Here is a 19691-nt window from a genome sequence, read left to right as displayed (position 1 = left end):
CTCGTCACTGTCATGACTGCTATGTTGCTCGGAACTGCACACAAGACTTTCACCCACTGTTGCACTTGTGTATATGGTCGTGTGACAATAAAGTGATTTGATTTGAAGCCTCTGAGAGGGATAAAGGTCGATGGTGGTGCAATGAGAAAGAGGTTGTTTATGGTCCGCTGACCGTCGTGTGTGTTTTGTGTCTTTTTGTTTAAGTTTCTCATTAAACTATTATTTATATTGTCAAGCCGGTTCTCGGCTCCTCCTTGCCCATTTCTATCCCCTTACAATATGCATGAAAATAAGAGGTTGCTATATTCACATCAAGGTCACAGCACAATGGTTGCAATTTTATGCAGTGTATAAACTGATATTAGAAAGGCAATAGTGAATAAAGAAGTACTAATAGGGGTATTCTTTGATATTGAGAAGGCTTTGTTTAATATTATGATCAATGAAATCATTTAAAAAATTGGGACTGGGGTAGGATGATCTCTCTATGCAGATAATGGAGCATTATGGAAGAGGGGAAGGAATGTCAAATATGTGGAGGATAGAATGCAGGAGGCAATAGACGAAGTTGGAAACTGGGCTTACAGTTGGGGGTTCCAATTCTCAGTAACTAAAACACAGGTATACTACGTCTTTCAAGAAGGGGAAAAACAAACGTTAAACTAAAGATGTACAATCAGATATTAGAACAAGTATCAAAAATCTAGTTCCTGGGAGTATGGATGGACTCAAAGTTAACATTTGAATGCCATATTCAAAAAGTAGTATACAAGAAGGGAATAAACATATTATGATGCTTGGCTGGGACAGATTGGGGGGCAGTCGCCCTTCCCTAAGGAGAATATATAGTGTTTTAATAGGATCCACTATAGATTATGGCAGAATTATAGTTCATCTTCTGGATCTCTGAAAAAAGGTAGAAGTTATCCAATCCCAGTAGTGTAGTGAGTATATAGATCAAGAGTATAATTATTGTATAAAAATCTATACTGATGGTTCAAAGGATCCAGAGTCTGGACATACAGCAGCAGCACTAGTTATTCCTCAGTTTGACTGTAAAATAGTGAAAAGAAACATAATTTATCTGTTTACTCATCAGAAATGCTAGCAATACAGTTGGTGAGTGAGGTTCAGCCACTAAATGCGGTGTTCTGTTCTGACTCTCATTCTGGCCTTACCAGCTTAATGAATTGGAAATCTAATTTTAGACAGGATTTCTTTTTGAAAACCTTCAGACATTGTTTAGAATACAACAAGGGATAAACATATTCTTACTGTGGGTTCTGGCACACGTGGGGGTAAAAGGTAATGAACTAGCAGATGAAATGGCTAAACAGGCATTAAAGTATCCAAGAATAGATATTAATGCACAGAGTAAAGCGGAAATGAAAGGATTAATTAAAGTGACAGTTAAAAGGAATGTGGACCCAGAAGAGAAAGGGAAGACATCTATATGGAATTAAAAAAGAGGTAGGAAATGAGAGAGTAGTTTGTGGTAAAAGAAGGGATGATAAAGTAATTTCACAACTCTGTACTGGGCACACTTTTAACCAGTCACTATTTAAGATAGGAAAGCAGAACTGTACAATAATTGTGGATTAACAGAAACTGTTGAACACATTCTATTAGAATGCATAGGTTATTGCAAAGAAAGATCTCAGCTCAGAGAAGATGTTAAAGCCATATCCAAAGGGATAAATACTATAACATTCCATAACTAATTGAATAACAATTCAAAGGTGACGAAGGCTATATTATATTAAGTAAAGACAACAGATCTTATTAGAAGAAGTATATAAAATCAAGTCCTTGGAAAAAGAATATGATATTACGATTAAACAATTCGATTTCAGGCAGGTGTTCCCCCACCTCTCTATTCCTCCGTCAATGCCTCACACTCCATCCCAGTAGGTGGCAGAAATGCACCTAACTAGTTTGCCAACCTCCAATAAAACCAAAGAAGAAGATGAACGCGGTGTAGCGCTAATCTATACAGCTTTTGTTGCGTGAAGAAACGAATAGACGCTTCCTGTTGGCGGTAGCGTGTTTTTGTGAATGGTAGCATTCTGATCTGAGGTCCAAACTCATTTTTATCAATTATTCATCTCAGCTGTCGACATGGTGAAGCTGACAGCAGAGTTAATCGAGCAAGCGGCACAGTACACGAACCCTGTGCGGGACAGAGAGTTAGATCTGCGCGGTGAGTGTACATTACAGGCCCAGTAATTTCCTACTCATGAAACTTTACTGACCCATGGCACAAATAATACATTTGTGTTTACCTGGGACACACACTTACAAAAAGCTGTATTTGTTATATCGGTAATTTTTTAGTTATAACATGTCCACGTTTGAACCGAACTAATATATCACTTAACAACATTTTATTTTTGAATCTCCAGCAAACATGTACAATGGCAAACATAGTTTCTGCCAAAAATACCAGTTACTAAATGTAAGAATATTCTGTAAGCCCCTTAACACGGTTTGAAGGTAGCACCATATGAATGTAAATGTTTATTGTAGGCATATGGTATTTTGGCAGAAACAATGGTTACCATGTAGGGTTACAAATATTTAGAAATGTCCTTAATCGACAATCGTTAACGTTAATCGTAAAACTGTTAGTGTACATCTTGAAACTCTAAAAATACAAGACGCGTGTTTTATACGCATTTTACTCAAATATTTATATATACAAAGTTTTCTTTAACCGACCAACCGTTCTAATATAAACTTGAAACATTTTAACAAAGTCCTGTCCAATGCATTAAAAGTGTTTTAAACTGCCACTGAAACCACTACTCAAAGTTCAGCTGCCTTTGCGTCACGCACACCCTTTAAGAACGCGAAAGATGTTCGCTCCTGATTTTGCGCCAGATCTAGGTGAGAGCTGGCTGTGTCTCGTTTGGAAGGATGGGTTCTCTTTTTTTTTTTTTTTTTTTTTATATTGGGAAAGCAAAAAAGGTTAAAAATGGTATAATTGTAACTGCATATACATAAAAAGCATTTATAATCCTAATATTTGTCTTGGTTCACGGCACATACTTGGTTCATTATCATCATTATCATTCACGAGACTTAACTAAGTACTCTACTTCAACTAAGAACTCAGTGAGCCTGGGTAACTTCTTAAGATACCTCTGCTTGTGCAAATAAAATTTTGATACAAGAATAAAAAAAATAACAATACAAACTTATTAAAAATATTTAATGCAAAAAATATTATTTTTTTAAATTGTAGAAAAACAATAATCACTCAACTCACACCAAAACTTCGAAGACATGCTACAAGAGAAAAATAAATGGCTTTCACTTTCATTATTACAAAAAGTACACGTCGTTTACATCACAATATCTCGCCAGGTGTGCGTTACATGGATACACTTTGTGCAAAATTTTAAATTGCACTTCTTTAATTTTAACTGAAATACAATATTTATATGGTAACAACCACGCTTTCTTCCATTGAATGCCATCAATAGAAGACATCCTATTGCCTAATGCCTGTTGATGAAATTTTGCCATTTTTATAGGTATTTTCCCAACAGAATAATTACATCTCAATAAGACCGAGAGGCCACTAACCCTATTAAATGTATTATTGGATATAGCAGTTACCAGTCAATCATCTCATCAGCCAATTGATTTTAAACATGTTATTAGTGTCAACAAAATTTAGAACATCGAGCCCCACCTCACTACTTTTATTTGCTAAAAATTTTTTTTTAACTTGTGGGATTTATTCTTCCATATAAAATCAAGGAAAATGTTATACATTTTTTGGGAAGTGTTGCTGTCAATACATAAGGATAAGGAAACAAATCTAGATAAACATTTATGAATTTGGCAGATGCTTTTATCCAAGGCGACTTACAGTGGTGCTGGGGCTTGAACCCCCGACCTTCTGGTCAGTAACCCTGAGCCTCAACCAGTGAGCCACCACTGCCCCAGTAAACCTTCTGTTTTTGATAAAAAAAAACTGTACCTAATAGAGATAAATCTCTTTGAAGCCAATTATTAAATGTATTCTTAGTTTTAACTAATTGCGGTGAAAAATTAAGGTGCTGTCTGCTCATTATATGTTTGGTTGCCTGAATTACCAGATACTTCACTTCTGATTGGTATGCAATTGAATTGGGTTTCTGAGGTATTATATAAACAAATTATTTCACATTTAGATAAATTGAGTCAAAGTCCAGATTCATTTGAAAAAGAGTTGATTATATGCAATACCGGTTCTGCTAATTGTGAAATACGAAACTCTCTATTAAATATATTAATACCTTCAAAACTACTCTTATGCAAAAATATCAATAGACAAAGATTCTACTACAAATAAAGAGGAGGGCTTTGCGGGTACCCCTGACGTATTCCACGACAAATAAATGAGTTAAAAATGATACTGCTATCAATGTTTTTGTACAACATCTGAACAATTAGGGCTGGGCGATGTGGCCAAAATTGTTATCACGATAATCTTTTTCATATTGTTCGATTTCGATATTTATCACGATATACATTTACACATTACACTTTATTTTTTTTATTTCAAACTTGACAGAATCTAAACAGTCAAAATAGTCTCTACAAAACTGTACAGGGGTTACAGAGATGGCCAAAACAGTGGGGTCTGTGGGATCCTTTACCAATTGTACCGTCTTTTAACGTTTATCAATTGAAAATGAATGTTAAACGATCATCTGTTTGTTCTGAAGCATAGTGACAGCAGTCCAGTATTTGTTGGTATATTTTTACTTTAAAATGAAATATTTTTTATATTTCTTTAGATTCAGATACCCAAGTATGGGAAATAGAAGCCCTTGTGACTGGAATGATGCTGAATGTGGGTTCAGGGGTGTCCCGAGAGAAATTTTTGATTTTTTTTTTAAAAAAAAAATTAAGAAAGATTTTTTTGTATATTTTCATTAAAGAGAGAGACTAGTCTACCAACTAGGAATTTTAGTCTTTCCTTATCCATTCCAGACATCTAATTAATTTTCACAAAATTACAACAGAAATTGATTTGTTTATTCTATTTGTTTATTATTAAAGGCTCGTAACATGCTGATTAATAAAGATACATTTAGAAGGGAAAAACGTTATGTTCTAAAACAGGGGTGCCCACACTTTTTTGTGTGATGATCTACGTTTAAATGACCAACTCAATAAGATCTACCAACTAAAAAACAGTTTCATTTAAAAAAAGAAAATGCTTGTTGGGACTACTGCATGTATCCCTACATGGAATTCATCTTCTAATTAAATAAAAAAATATATAATAATGTTCAATTTTGATATCATTCAGTTTTAAAACTAAACCCAAAACACCTACAGCACAATACATTTCAATAGCCAGGGCATTTACCTTATTCTGATGACTTGCACTGAATGGAATCAGACAGTTTTGCCTAATCCGGGCAGTAGCATCGCAATTTCGCACTCTCTTCTCAGAAGTCCTTGGAAAGCGTGTATGCGCAAACCTAGTTGTCATGGCAACTGAATAAACAAAACCTCGCCTGGTCAATATTTACTCGTCAAGTGCAAGTCAGACAGAAACTAAAAGAAGGAAAGACATTATATTTATTTTTATTAAAATTTAACGAAAGTACATTTAAATTTTGTGCGATCTACCAGCATTGCCTTTGCGATCAACTGGTAGATCGCGATCGACGTATTGGGCACCCCTGGTCTAAAAGGTGCTTTGAAACCATGTTAACTCATGCAGCACTTCATGTCTACACACATGCAGGGAAAAGAGGCAATGCGTGCGGAGCAGGACAGGGTAGAATTGATACAAGTTTTTTGCTAGAGAACAATATTCAAGATTACAGTGCAGAAAGATCAGAGCTGTTGTCCACATCACTGTTGTTCTGTCGCACTCTCCACTATTCCGTCTTGCGGTGCGGATGGAATCAATCCGGTGTCCGACGTAACCTAATTGTTAGCAAGGCAGCTAGCATTAGCAAGTTCATCCAGTCTGACCCTACGTTACCACTGGCACGTTGTGAGCAAAGCTAAGAGCGTTTTCAATTCACTCCTATGAAAGCCGAGCGTCATGCTTGCAAGGTGGATCGTAGGATTGGCAGCGGTGCGGGGCAAGCTCTCCTAGCGCCTTTGAGTGGATTTCGTCCACCCCAGTGGAAACACAGCCTTAGAAAGCCAAACTGCTTGTGTTTTAGCGACACGCAGTAAATATAAAAAAGTTCTCAAAAGCTTATCGTGGATTTTCTTTATCATGATATATATTGATGTCGTTTTATCACCCAGCCCTATGAACAATCTGAATACATTTTGTAGGAAAACCAAAAGCAGCTTATGATTTTAAGGAACTGGTGCTCCACAGTGTCAAAAGCCTTATAAAAGTCCAGGAATATTATAATAGCTTCTGAATCAATTTTGTCTCTGAAATCAATAAGATCCAGAACAATCCGGATATTACAGCTAATATGACGTCTCTTCATGAAACCAGTTTGCGTTTCACTTGTGACATTGTGTATTAATTGTTTTAATATTTTGCCGTATATGGAAGCAAATCGTTTATAATCAAAATTCAGCAAAGTAATCGGTTGCCAATTATCAATCAAGGAAGCCTCTTTTTCTGGTTTAGGGATAAGGGAAATCACTCCATGTTTCATTGTTGGAGTCATTGCACCATTCTCTAAGCATTTCTGAATCATTAATAAAAAAGGTTTCTCTAACAGTTCCCAAAACTGAATAAAAAATTCAAAAGTCCATCAGAACCAGGTGATTTTCCTTTTTTCATTGACTTCATCGCATCTTTAATTTCTTGTTAAGTTATGGGAGCTTCACACATTAAAGTAATCACATATAATTGGTATAAAGCCCTTAAATTGTTGCAAATATTGCTCAGAAACGTTTGCCTGATGATTAGAAGAATATACATTTTTATAAAAACTAGTCATCTTTTGAAGGTTTTTGGATATTGAACCATTCATTTGCAGCATTTTAATATTTTTCTTTTGAAATTCCTTTTTTCAAGTGAGAAGAAAAAGCTTCTGTTTTCTTCTTCCTCAATCCATTTCGCTCTTGATCTCACAAAAGCTCCTTTAACAGTTTCAATATATAACTGGTCTAATTATAACTGCAATACTTTTAAATAATTTACTTCCTCTACAGAGAGCTTCTCTTTTTTTAATTAAAGAGTTCAATTTGCATAATAAGTTAGCTTCTTTTTCGCTTTAATCCGTTTAAGAACTTTGGATCTATGTATGGCCAACTTTCTGGCTTTAAATTTAAAATATTCCCATTCACTACTATGTGAAGAAAGCTCATTATCTGTAAAAATCTCACTGATTAATCCCTTAATTTGGTAATTAGAATATTATTATACATTTTCCAATATCCACGGAGGGAGCTTTTACCTTGTTCTGCTTGCAAATTTAACTATCAGCAAATGATCAGTGTATGTTGCATATTGATGGTTAATGTCAGACACAAATTGCAATTTCGAATGAGAAATCAAAAAGAAATCTATTCTTGATTTACGCATTTAGTAAATTATTACACCAAGTGTATTCCTTCACATATGGATTATAATAACGCCATGCATCTGTTACTTCCAAGTTGTCACACAAATCAGAAATAAGATTGTTGTTAGAGCCCATCCTGGTAGGGTATCTATCAATAGTAGGGATGCACCGAAATTAAAATTCTGGGCCGAAACCGAAAATCCAGGATGCACTTGGCCGAAAACCGAAACCAAAATGTACTTTTTTTTTACCTATATATTTTTTTTAATAATTGTATTAATATTATACTTTTTCATTAATTTCATGAATTTAATGAATCTGAATTGAAAAACTACAAAGCAATAAAATAAATCACACTTTTATTGAAAGTAACACACCACAATTGGACAAAAAATATATTAAAACTATATTAAATATTATTCTTCATTCACATATAATTATATATATATAGATCAGTGCTCTATTCTGTTAATGTAAACGTATGTACACTTTAATTTAAAATTATTGTGCAAAACAACAGTGCAAAACAGCAGTAATTGAACTAAATCCAACCTCAACTGTAAACGACAGATGTATCCTCAAGTGAAGAACAAGTGTAATGTAATTGCTATACGCATCGAATTGGACCGTTTTCTATTTAAGTACAAGTGACAGGTTTCTCCAAGAATATTACTGTGTCAACCAACCCCTGTTGCAGACGAACCATGGTAACCCCTATAAATTGTTGTAGTTTATAGGCTGCTGTTTTTTTTTGTTTGTTTTTTTCGTCTGTACTCCCAATAATATTTTGTTTAGAAAAATTGATTTTGCCTTTGGCTTATTGATATGGCTGTATGTTTCCCATGACATAAGCTAGTCTATCTAGTAACAAGATACAAAGGTGTAATCCTCTGAACATTAATATAATATTTTAACATCAAAATCTAACATTCAATTGGCTAGATTTGAGAAGGTTTGGATTAAAATCAATATGGTGTTTCCATATTCAGTTACAGAGGCTCAGTGCAATATGACAGGCTTTATCTAAAATCTACAGTGATGTATAGTGAAAATATATAGCTTTTGTTATGACAGTAACCTGATGTTTTTCACTCCTTTTTAAAATATTATAATTTTAAACATCAGTCATTGTGTATCACAGCTTATAAAACATTAAACATATTTGTTTGCAAAGTGTGTGTGGTTTGCAAAAACACTGAAATGTTTTTTTATGTGAAAAGTAATTTCTTTGGGCACTGCTTTATCTATTGTGCATTTTAATGCACTTGTAATGTACCCTCAATTTTTTTAATTATCCCACCTGTGTCGTTGTGCGCTAGATACACTGACTGGCAAGTTTGGCAAAACTCCTCCTTTGACATTGACCCCACCTCAGACCCCATTGGCCTGCTTGGCACAAGTGTAATCAGTGGGCCAAAGGCCGTTGTCCCTAGAAAATCCAGAGGAAGCAGGATGCCCCGGAAGTGACAGTGGGAACCCAACCGTCCCTGGCACGCACTAGCATGCCCTCATTTGGCCCGATAGTGGAAACGCGGGGACAGTGAGACACTTACAATGAAAGTGAATGGATCAATGCTGTTTTAATGAACACTAACTAAAACTCTAAAATGACAGTTTAAAAACAACAATTTAAAAAGGTTTACAGCTCAAATAATACATGCGTTTTAACAGAAGATATTAAGATATTAGTGTAAGTGACTTTTATAAAAGTATAAGCTTAACATTTCTGTTAAAACTATCAAAAAATTGGCCCAATTCACTTCAATTGTAAGTGCCTCACCAGGGTTTCCCGCAGAAAATGTGTTAGTTAAGGTGGTGGGGGTGGGGGGGGGTGGGGGGGGGATTGCATAACTCCTGACACACATTAAGACAAATACTGAAACTTGAGTCATATCTTTTTAATGATGTATTAGTTTGTCAAGGTAATAACATTACATCTAATAGTCCGTCAAAATGTGCAAAGCTTATTACAATCACTGCTTATGGCAGAGCTGACACCTAGCATCGCTACAAGCTATCCTCCTTGGTTTAGAAAAAAACATTTCAAGGGCCCTTCGGTAATTGCACTCTTTTACGAGTGGACCATTTATGCATATTTTCATAAATAACATTTATGACCTAAAAAACAGTCAAATAGCAAATGTTTAGTTTAGCAACTTACATCTTATCTAGCACTTGACCGACCGTAAACTGAAGCGCGTCGAGTCGCTCTGCTAAAATTTGCGCTGTGAACATAAAGCCCGCCTACTTTGATTTGATTGGTCATCTCAAATATTCTGACATTGACGAGCAGTGACAGACCAATGAGGCTCAGATGAACACACACACACACACACACGCACGCTCGGCGTCGCTGCGGAAGAACGCGCTGATAACAAGACAGAAGCGAACACGAAGGCTTATCACATATTTAAAGATGGAAAGGGAGAAAACAGGACAGAGTAACACGGTGAATATCGCTCATATATATTTTTTTGACGACGTAGTTAAGGCGGCAGGCGTGTGTTGCTTAGGCGGCCGCCTTAAGGTACGTACACACTGCCAGCGACATCGCGCGCGACAGTGAATCAATACCATTCATTTTCAATGCGAGCACAGCGACTTCCGGCGATACGAGCTGTCGCGACCGTTGGCGCTAGATGTGGGCGTGTCCAGCGACGCGACAAAGTTGAGAAAAGTTCAACTTTGGAGCGACTAACGGAAGCGACAGCCAATAGGAGAGACGACGGGAGAGCTCACGTGATCCTTCTCTCTTTCTCTCAGCTCCTGCAGTAACGGAAAGATGGATGAAAGGCTAATTCTTGCTGTTAGAAATGTTCCAGTGCTCTATGATATGTCTCTTCCCACGTACAAGGACATTTTAAAGAAAAATACTGCGTGGAATGGTGTATCTGAGATCGCAGGGATTTTATGGACCCATACAGACCGACATTTGCATTTTCGCCGCAGATAAACAGCCACTCTGGCAAACAGCACGCCTTGTTTCTCATTCATCTTTGATATAAAGCATTTTATGTACTGATTCCATTTATATTTAGTCTTTTCCCTACAAAATGTTTGTTTTTAGTGGCAAGAAAAGAGATTCGCTGTCAACAGCAATGGAATGACATCCGTGAATGTCATTTATAAACGTTACTAGGCAACCAGTAGTGGGAACACCCACTAGCGACTTCACCGCCAGCCACTGGCGACCTGCAGCGATAAAGTCGCTGGCAGTGTGTATGTAGCTTTAGTTTCAAAGTGCTGCGGGAAACCCTGCTCACTGTAACATTGGTAACATTTCTTTTTATAAATAAAGGAGAAACGAGTCTTTTTTTTTTTTTTTTTTTTTTTCAAACATTTTGCCACAAATGCTTTATACTGAGCTTAACTTGCATTGAACCATAATATTACTTTAATTTACTGTTAATGTATTACTGCTAATATGAACTTTTATAGAAAATACAGATTCGAGTTAATTAAACTTCACGTTGTAGATCGTGTGATATTTCAGAAAAATAAGTCAAATAATAACATGCTGTGTGACCACAGTTAAAGGTGCTTCAAAGCCTAATTTATACTATGTTCTGTTGGATGAACTAGAGCACCCTAGGTGTATAAAGTTTATACTATGCTTATCATAATTTTAAAATGAATGTGTTAATGGTGTTGTCATGGAAGTTTGTCAACTCCAGTCTTTGCACACCAGAGGAGACACGATGATGCAAAACAAATGAGACCAATTGCCCTTTCTCATTAAGCCCCGTTCACACTGCCAACGACTAATTGACAGGATGTCATTTTATTTGTTTAGTTTAAAGGTGCTATATGTAATATTTTTTTCTGTACTAAATCATAAAATTACCATAATGTCATTAGAGAATTAGAAAACCTGCTAAGTTGAAATATTGGCTTCTCCGATAACAATGCTACAGCCAGTAAATTCTACTTTGAAGTTTCCATTCTGGGCCAGAATTTCTGTTTATGTTTTGCCTGTGTGATCCTGCCCATTCACCAATAGTATTCCTACACTCTGGGTTGCCAGATTTGAACAAGTTTGCAGGCAAATAACATTGCATGCTGCTCCCATGGAAGCCAGCAAACGTACTGGATCAGAGATAACGGATTCTACCTGACCTAAAAAGCCTCGCCATTCATCTAAACACCACCATGACCAGAGGCATAGTAAAATGAGGATAAGGTGCAAATTATTGGCCTGTAAGCAATGAAAACAACGAAGGAGATTTCTGAAAACAATGGAATTGGGTTAAGAACTGTCCAACACATTATTAAAACCTGGAAGGATAGTTGTGGATCATCAGCTTTGCGGAAGAAATGTGGTACAAAAAAAAATCTTGAATGATCGTGATCGGAGATCATTAAACTGCTTTGTGAAGTCACATTGTAAAAAATCGACAGTAGAACTCACGGCTATGTTTAACAGTGAAAATAAGAGCATTTCCACATGCACTAAGACAGCTTGTGTGGGCACAAGAAAGCCACTTGTTAGTGAGGCTAATCTGAAAATATGACTTTAGTTTGCTAGGTAGGATAAAGATTGGAATGTGGAATGATGGAAAAAGGTAATGTGGTTGGAGTCCAGATTTACCCTATTCCAAAGCGATGGATGCATCAGGTTTAGAAGGGAAGCGCATGAAGTGACGCACCCGTCATGCGAAGTACCCACTCTACAAGCCTCTAGAGGCAGTGTTATGATCTGGGGTTGCTTCAATTTGTCAGGTCTAGGCTCGGCAACATTATGCCGCAATAAAATGAAGTCAGCTGACAGCATTTTTTTAAAGAATGAGTAGCCATAAAATGTTGGGTCACAACATGTTGAATGTTGTAAACAGCACTGAATGACCAGGTTATACCATCAATGGATTTTTTCTTTCCTGATGGCACAGGTATATTCCAGGATGACAATGCCAAGGATTCATCTGGCTCAGTTTCTGAAAGAGTGGTTCACAGAGCATGAGGAATCATTTTCACACATTGGCCTCCACAGAGCCCTGACACCATTGAAAGTATTTGAGATGTGCTGGAGAAGACTTTATGGAGTTTTTGACACTCCTGTCATCAATACAAGATCTCGGACAATGTATGAGACTGCTCAAACTCCTTGGAAGTAAAGACTAAACAGAGCACTTCTGCGATTTCAGTTATTTGGTTAAGGAAATATTTGCACATTTATTAAAACATTTTATGACCCAACATTTTATGGCTACTCATACTTTAAGAAACACCGAACAACATCATATGTTAAGCCCTGCTCTTTTATATTTTTAACTGTACACTAAATTCAGCTTATTTCTTTGTAGGTTATAAGATCCCTGTGCTGGAGAACCTGGGAGCCACACTTGATCAGTTTGATACTATTGATTTCTCTGATAATGAGATCAGGAAAGTGGATGGATTTCCACTGATGAAGAGACTCAAAACACTCATGATGAACAATAACAGGATTTGGTGAGTGAAACTGAGAGATTATCATCACTTTTGACACATTACATGAGAAACTATTGGTTATGAATACATTTACATATTATTGTGTGTGTAATGTAAGGAGGTATTTTTATAAAAAGGCTTACCAGACTTTAAGAAATATGCTCTGGTCAAGCTTAGATACTTGATTTAATGTACACCGTGGCAAGAAAATTAAAAAAAGAAAGTGAAAGGGACGTGGTGCGAAAGTGAGAGCGCTAGGTATTGGACTATCGGGTCCAATAACGTGTGAGTAAGGGCAGCCGGTGGGGTTTCTGGTGCCCCCCTAGGGTAAAATAGTGCTTTCATTGAATTCCGAGTTTACAACTTGTAATCACTAGCTCTATGAAGACATAGTCGCTTTTTACAAGTTGGAATCTCGTAATTATGGTAATTGCGATACGGCGTGAATGCACCAATACACACACAGCCTTGCTGTTATGAAGTGTGTCCCAAACTGCACACTTCTGCACTAGTCTATGCCATTTTGTTGTGCAAGTAGTGCAAATAGTATGTTTACACTGAAAATTCGGCAAAAAGAATTGTACTTTACCAGAATGATGTTGAACTTCATGCACGCAGTAGGGATGGAGTTACCTGGCTCCGCTGCTGCTCTGAAAACACAATTGTAAATAATGAAGAACGTAACAGCTGGCGAAATTTCAGTGGATACTGAGCCTTACAAATATGAGTTGAATGCTTTACCATCACCCAAGCTATGAGAATATGTACGTTGTTTAATATACAAGTGTTGAACTGAGTTTGGCTAACGCATTAAGCTAGAGGCAACACCTCACATATGTTTGAAACGTCACTTCTGTCAGCTGTTAAACGGCGAATGCTTCCGTGTAGTAAACCATAAAGTATTCCATTTGGGATGATACTACACTTTGAAAATTCATACACTACATGGCTGATCGCATAGTATATTTTAAAAGTGCACAGTGTATAGTGTGTCATTTGGGACACAGCTATGGAAACCAGTAATGAGGCTTGATAGCTGCTAGCTAGCTAGCTATCCTGTTAATATGATGTTGTTGAGTATTGAACATGACAGAACTGTCAATTCAATACAGCTATCGACTGAACACAACAGCAACTCTGACGTCAACACCATTGCTGTTTGTTTATGTACTATTTAACAAAATATTTTTTCATGATCCATAGCACTGGCTGTGTTTCGTTTCGAAGGCTGCGTGCTAGGTAGGACTTTGAAGGCTGCAGTATACCGAGTTTTCTCAATACAAATCTTGTTTAAACGAGACTGCCTTCGTAGGAGAAACATAATGTAACATGGTTGCTATGACAGCACGCCACTCTTTAACAGGCATGAGCGCTTCGAGTGAGACTGTAACAAAGTCCCTTTTAGAAGGGAATTTGTGAGGAAAAGTTTTGGAGATTTATAAAGATGTAAAGAGAAAAGAAATAGATTTTACAGGTGTACTTTTAGTCTAATAATTTAGTTTAATTATTTAAGAATATAATACATAATATAGCTGCAAGCAGCGATGGCGGGCCCAAGCCGGTGGCACCGCCACCCCCGTGCCTTTAGGGTTGCTGTGCACGATGGGCAATAACGTAACCTCGCTTTGACTGTCGAGAAGATGATGTGTGCTGTAGAGCTCCAACGAACATTCGCAACGACAGCTCTCGACCTAGTTAGAAGCATTTCTTGTTTGCATGACATGTGGACTTAATAATTCCTTATCTTGAGCCAAATAAACAAGCTGACATTCAGTACAACCTGTGTCTTTTGTTTAGAACACATCCAAATGTTATTTATGTTTTTTAGTTTGTCGAGATTTAAAGCACCGTTTTTGAAGACTGCGCATGTGCGAACGTGCTCTACTATGTAAGAACGAGCCGATTATTGAATCTGGAAATGGGTGGGGCCTGTAACACCTTTAGGAACCAAACGTGCAACACTCATAAATACCGGTTGTAAATCACATTCCCTCACTCGTCTTTGAGATGGCTTCACGTGTTTGGATCGTCGGCAGTTCCATCATCCGCACACTGCATACTCGCTTCTGTGAGCAGCGCCTGGACGGAAACCTCTGTCTTCAGTGTGAGATCACCTGGGACGGCAGAGGAGGCAGACTCTGGGAGCAGCTGTTTCCAGCTCTGCGCTCTCTCAGGGCCAAAGCTACAGCTCCAGATATTCTCATTATTCACCTGGGAGGGAACAGTTTGTGTCGGGTGGGCTGCAACCGCCTCGATTTTCTTTGGGAAATAAAGAGTGACCTGACCGAAGTCTTACAAATGTTTCCCAGAACCAGGATGGTGTTTTCTGGCATTTTACCCCATCTAAATTGGAGAGGACAGACTGGCAGGACTGGCTATGGCACTGAACGAAGCCGGCGGTGGATCAACAGCGCCATGTCTGGCTTCTTGGCAGAGAGGCAGATGCGCTGCATTCACCACAGAAACATCGGCTTGTTCCATCTGTGCACAGACGGAGTCCACCTGAGACCAGAGGGAAACCAGCTTCTGCCGAGCAAACTCCGAGAAGCTCTGCAGGTGGAACTCAGAAGATGAAGCAACAAATGTCCTTTTAAGGGCAGCAACAATGGCTCTTTTAAGAGCCACGTTCACTCATTCAAATAAAAAGCATTTTCCAAGTGTGTGAAATTCGTTGTTCCTCACCTTACTTGATGTCAGGTTTCAGATGACTTGTTTTTAAATAAAAATGTAAATTCCTCTTATCCATTCCTTTGTAAGCATTTCAATATAACTTTCAAACCATTCAAGAATCGATGCGCTGTTTTCTGTGCTGACCACAATCCAAAAGCGTGCCATAAAGCAGTGGTTCTCAAACTTTTTTGTTTTGGTTTATTTATATAAAGACACAGAGAATATTACTTGCCTTACCTGATTAGAACAATGAAAAAAAAAATAAAATAACTAGGGAATCACTAAAACGAGAGAATTATTCTTATTTGATGATACTCTCAAAACATTCCACAACAAATCCTTGAAATTGAATGATATTCAGAACAGAACACAAATAAAAAAAAAACGCTCTCTTTAGAATCAAAATGTTTTTACATTTGCGATGTATTTGGATTCTAAACTATTCTTTATTATAGGCTTTGTACTTTACTCACGCTCCAATACCGACGTAGAAAATCATCCTCTTTACATGCGCAAAAATATGCTTGGAAACATCACAGTGGAGCGGTGCTTACTGTGAATCATACGAATTGTACTACTGACTATTTAAACTAGGGCTGGGCGATATGGCAAAATACATTATCACGATATTTTTTTCCATATTTATCGATATTTGTTACGATATATAATTTAATAATGCAGCCCGTTTGAAAAGTATACTGATTATGATGCCTGAAGAAACCAGAAGGTTCAATAGTTGAACTATATAGTTTATTAACATAAATAAATAACAATGCAAACATTTAACTGTGCAAACATGGATTGGTTGAGAATATATTTTGTTATAAGAATATTGATAAACTTTAAATCTAAATGTTAACATTTTACTTTTAGCAAACATGCTTTATCTGCCTTGACAAAACAATGCAAGTTAGCTTGCCTTGTAACTTATTATAAAATATAAAACTAAAAGCTGTGACTACAGTACTATCACATCAAATTTCTTTGGCAGGGCAGCAAACATATCAAAATGTTTGCAGAGGTACAACCAAGACAACAAATGTAAACAAGTGAACCACAAAGTCCCTGGCAGATTTAAGTACTTAACTGTCAGATAAATAAAATATTAATTGTGTACTGGTTTTAAATATCTCAAATGTTTTAGAGGTAGCAATCTGAGTAAAAAGTGCAAAATGTAAACATTGTAAACCAGTCACTATGCTACACCTTTTAGGTAGTGCTCAGTCATATGTAACCCTAATTACCCTATTATAGGTTTTTTGCCAGAAAGACTAGTCTGCAAAACTTTTGGACGGAGTAACATTAACATGGGCCCGCATTTTCATACTCTCGGTGTGGTCGCTGGGATGGTACCTTTTCAGGTGACCGAATTGTTGTGTTTCCCGTCTTGGTTATCACCGACCGACGGCATATTTCGCGAGACCGTCTTTATTTGCTGCGTCGTCGCTTTTCAGATATCCAAACCACTTCCATATAATTGACGTCTTGTTACCTTTTTTGTCAACAATTTCCTCAGCTTTGGAAGATAGTTCGAGTTCGGTCGTTTCCACTATTTTTTCTTTACACTCACTTTCTTCACTGCCAGTAGCTCAAACAGTGCTCTGCTAGCAAATGGGCGTGTACTTAGACACACAAGCCAAAATCTGCATTCTGACTGGCTGTTGTCCGTTTATTTCTGCTTTGTAATAGGCTGTTAGGTCTATCCATATCGAGTAAACATGTCAAAAGTTTATCGTCGTAGTCTAAATAAATATTATCGCGATGCCATATCGAGATCGTTTTATCGCCCAGCCCTAATTTAAACAGCCCTAATTTTTATATGTTAGGTTTACTATTTTATTATTATATTTTATTGCGGCTATAATGAACAGGCTGCGATGTCAAGATTGCAATGATGGAGTGTGTGTGTGTGTGTGTGTGTGTGTATTTGTAACCTTAAGTAATCATGGTTTATTTATTCATTTATTTATTCATTTGTTCTTTTATTTATTTATTATTTAACATGCATGTGTGCATTATTAAAAGTACCATTGCAGCAACGAGAACGGGTCTGAGCCAAATTATGTTAAAGATGTGTTCTGGTGACTGGCGTGTTTTAAACCAATCAGATAAGAGTAAATCGAGAGTTAGCGATTAGCTCATCTGATTGGCTACATGAAGGTGGACCCGCCTTCCACTTCAGCGCTCCCGTTGGAACTACGTCATTTCAACAACAAATGGTAGATTTATCAGAAAATTAATCAGAAAGAAAATCAATCGCAAAGATCGCAAAACAATAATTATAAAAGTGGTTGTTTGCTGCCATTTTTTTTGTTTTCTTAAAAATGTAAAACACAAGCATCGATGTTTTATCACAGGTTTACAATAAAAATAAGAGTGATTTCAAAGCATTTTGAAATTTGATCATCATTCTCGGAAGTTTTGATACGTTCGCATCGATCAGCCCATCCCTACTTTCTTTAGACATATATTTCATGTGTTGGTTTTAATAAAGACTCGGAGTACTCATAAAACTCACAGAAAGAAATATGCGTCACACTTTACTGCGTTCTCAACAACATGTAAGTCTTATTCATACCTTAAAACAACAAGAATACAGAAAATAGGCTTAGAACTCCACCTAGTGGTTATATTATAGAATTAAAGGACAAATTACATATGAGACAGCTTTATAACTTAAATGGCTTTAACTGAAATAGACAAGTTTAATATAACTATTCTGATAAGTGTATATTTCCAACATCATGTTTGTGTTATCCGTTTCTGTAAGTTTTTGTGACGTGTTTCAGAAAGATAATCGCTTAGACAGAGCAATAGTTTATTTTCATCTTAACCGGACATCACAGTTGATCACTGCAATAATTCATAATTCAATATATTGATACCCGATTTCTTTATCAACTGTTTGTTCAATTGAGACATAAGGGGGTGATTTCAAAGCATTTTGAAAGTGACACACTTCCTTCTGCCAGTTGGTGGCGCTATAACTTTGACTCACAATTGTCACATCCATGTGACACACTGCTGAAGTTTCATCGAGATCAGTTAATGTATGCAGAAGTTATAACACACTTCCTTGCTTTTATGCTCCGTTTATGTGCTTTTTGGAGCTTCAAATATTCATTTGCAATGTGTTCCACATTCAAACCAAAATATCTGACCTTCTGTTGGTCTGAGCTAATGACTGTAAATTGGAAAGTTGTCCGGCTCCCTCCCCCTCCCCTCCACTCCACTCCCCACACACAGAGAATTGGCAGGGGGCACGTTGTCAGAGAGAGACAGAGAGAGAGAAAAACATAGAATGGGAGCGGTCACTCTGTCAGTCAGAGAGAGAAAAATTCCAAGAAATCCACATTCAAACCACAATATCTGACTTTCTGTTGGTCGGAGCTAATGACTGTAAATTAGAAAGTTGTTCGGCTTGACGAGAACAATATACACGCCGAGTTTTGTAACTGTAGATAGAACTAACTAAGTTATAACACACTTTGTGTCCATTTTTAGTCCTAAATCAATTTCCTCGCCACGGCCAAACCGTTCGAGATATCAAAAATCCGTCCGGAATGTAGCATCCTCAATGTTTTGACTTCATGCCGACCGAGTTTGGTGGCGATTGGATTCATTCTCTAGGAGGAAAATATATAACTCCAGAGCACGTGTTTCCAAACAACCCATAATTGCCGACTTCCTGTTGGGCTGGTGTAAAACTTAGAGCACGAAAGTTGTTCGGCCCGATGAGATCTACAAGTGTACCGAGTTTCATATTATTACATGCAAGCATGTTTGATATATGGACAAGTGTTCGAATCCCATTCCAGGGGGCGCTGTCGAGCCCCCCTGCCACGCCCGGGTACCATCTTCAGCCCGGCCCTGATGGCCGTGGGTTCTGACCTGTGTGCAAAGTTTCAAGAGTTTTCGAGCACGTTAAGGGCCCCAAAACCTTGAAAAACTAAAATAAAAGCATTTTCACTCTTCAGCCAAATCAGCACCCTCCCCACAGACACAGAGAGACGTAGGGTCAGTGAGAGAGGGAGAGAAAATTCTCAAAACATCCACATTCAAACCAAAATAGCTGACTTTCTGTTGGTCTGAGCTAATGAC

General features: G+C 37.3%; 1 protein-coding gene across 1 annotated transcript in view; it reads left to right on the top strand.

Moving 5' to 3' along the window:
* Positions 1–1973: 1973 nt before the first annotated feature.
* The window catches only part of LOC127660386 (U2 small nuclear ribonucleoprotein A'-like), a 62573-nt gene continuing 44855 nt past the window's right edge, over positions 1974–19691 (top strand). The window contains exons 1-2 of the mRNA XM_052150565.1: positions 1974–2200; positions 12794–12941. Coding sequence (XP_052006525.1) covers positions 2119–2200; positions 12794–12941 — 230 coding nt within the window. The 5' untranslated portion in view covers positions 1974–2118. The remainder of the gene's footprint in view (positions 2201–12793; positions 12942–19691) is intronic.

This window comes from Xyrauchen texanus, chromosome 2 (genome assembly GCF_025860055.1).
Source record: "Xyrauchen texanus isolate HMW12.3.18 chromosome 2, RBS_HiC_50CHRs, whole genome shotgun sequence".
In the NCBI taxonomy this organism is placed as follows: domain Eukaryota; kingdom Metazoa; phylum Chordata; class Actinopteri; order Cypriniformes; family Catostomidae; genus Xyrauchen; species Xyrauchen texanus.
This window is presented reverse-complemented; position numbering and strand designations above follow the sequence as displayed.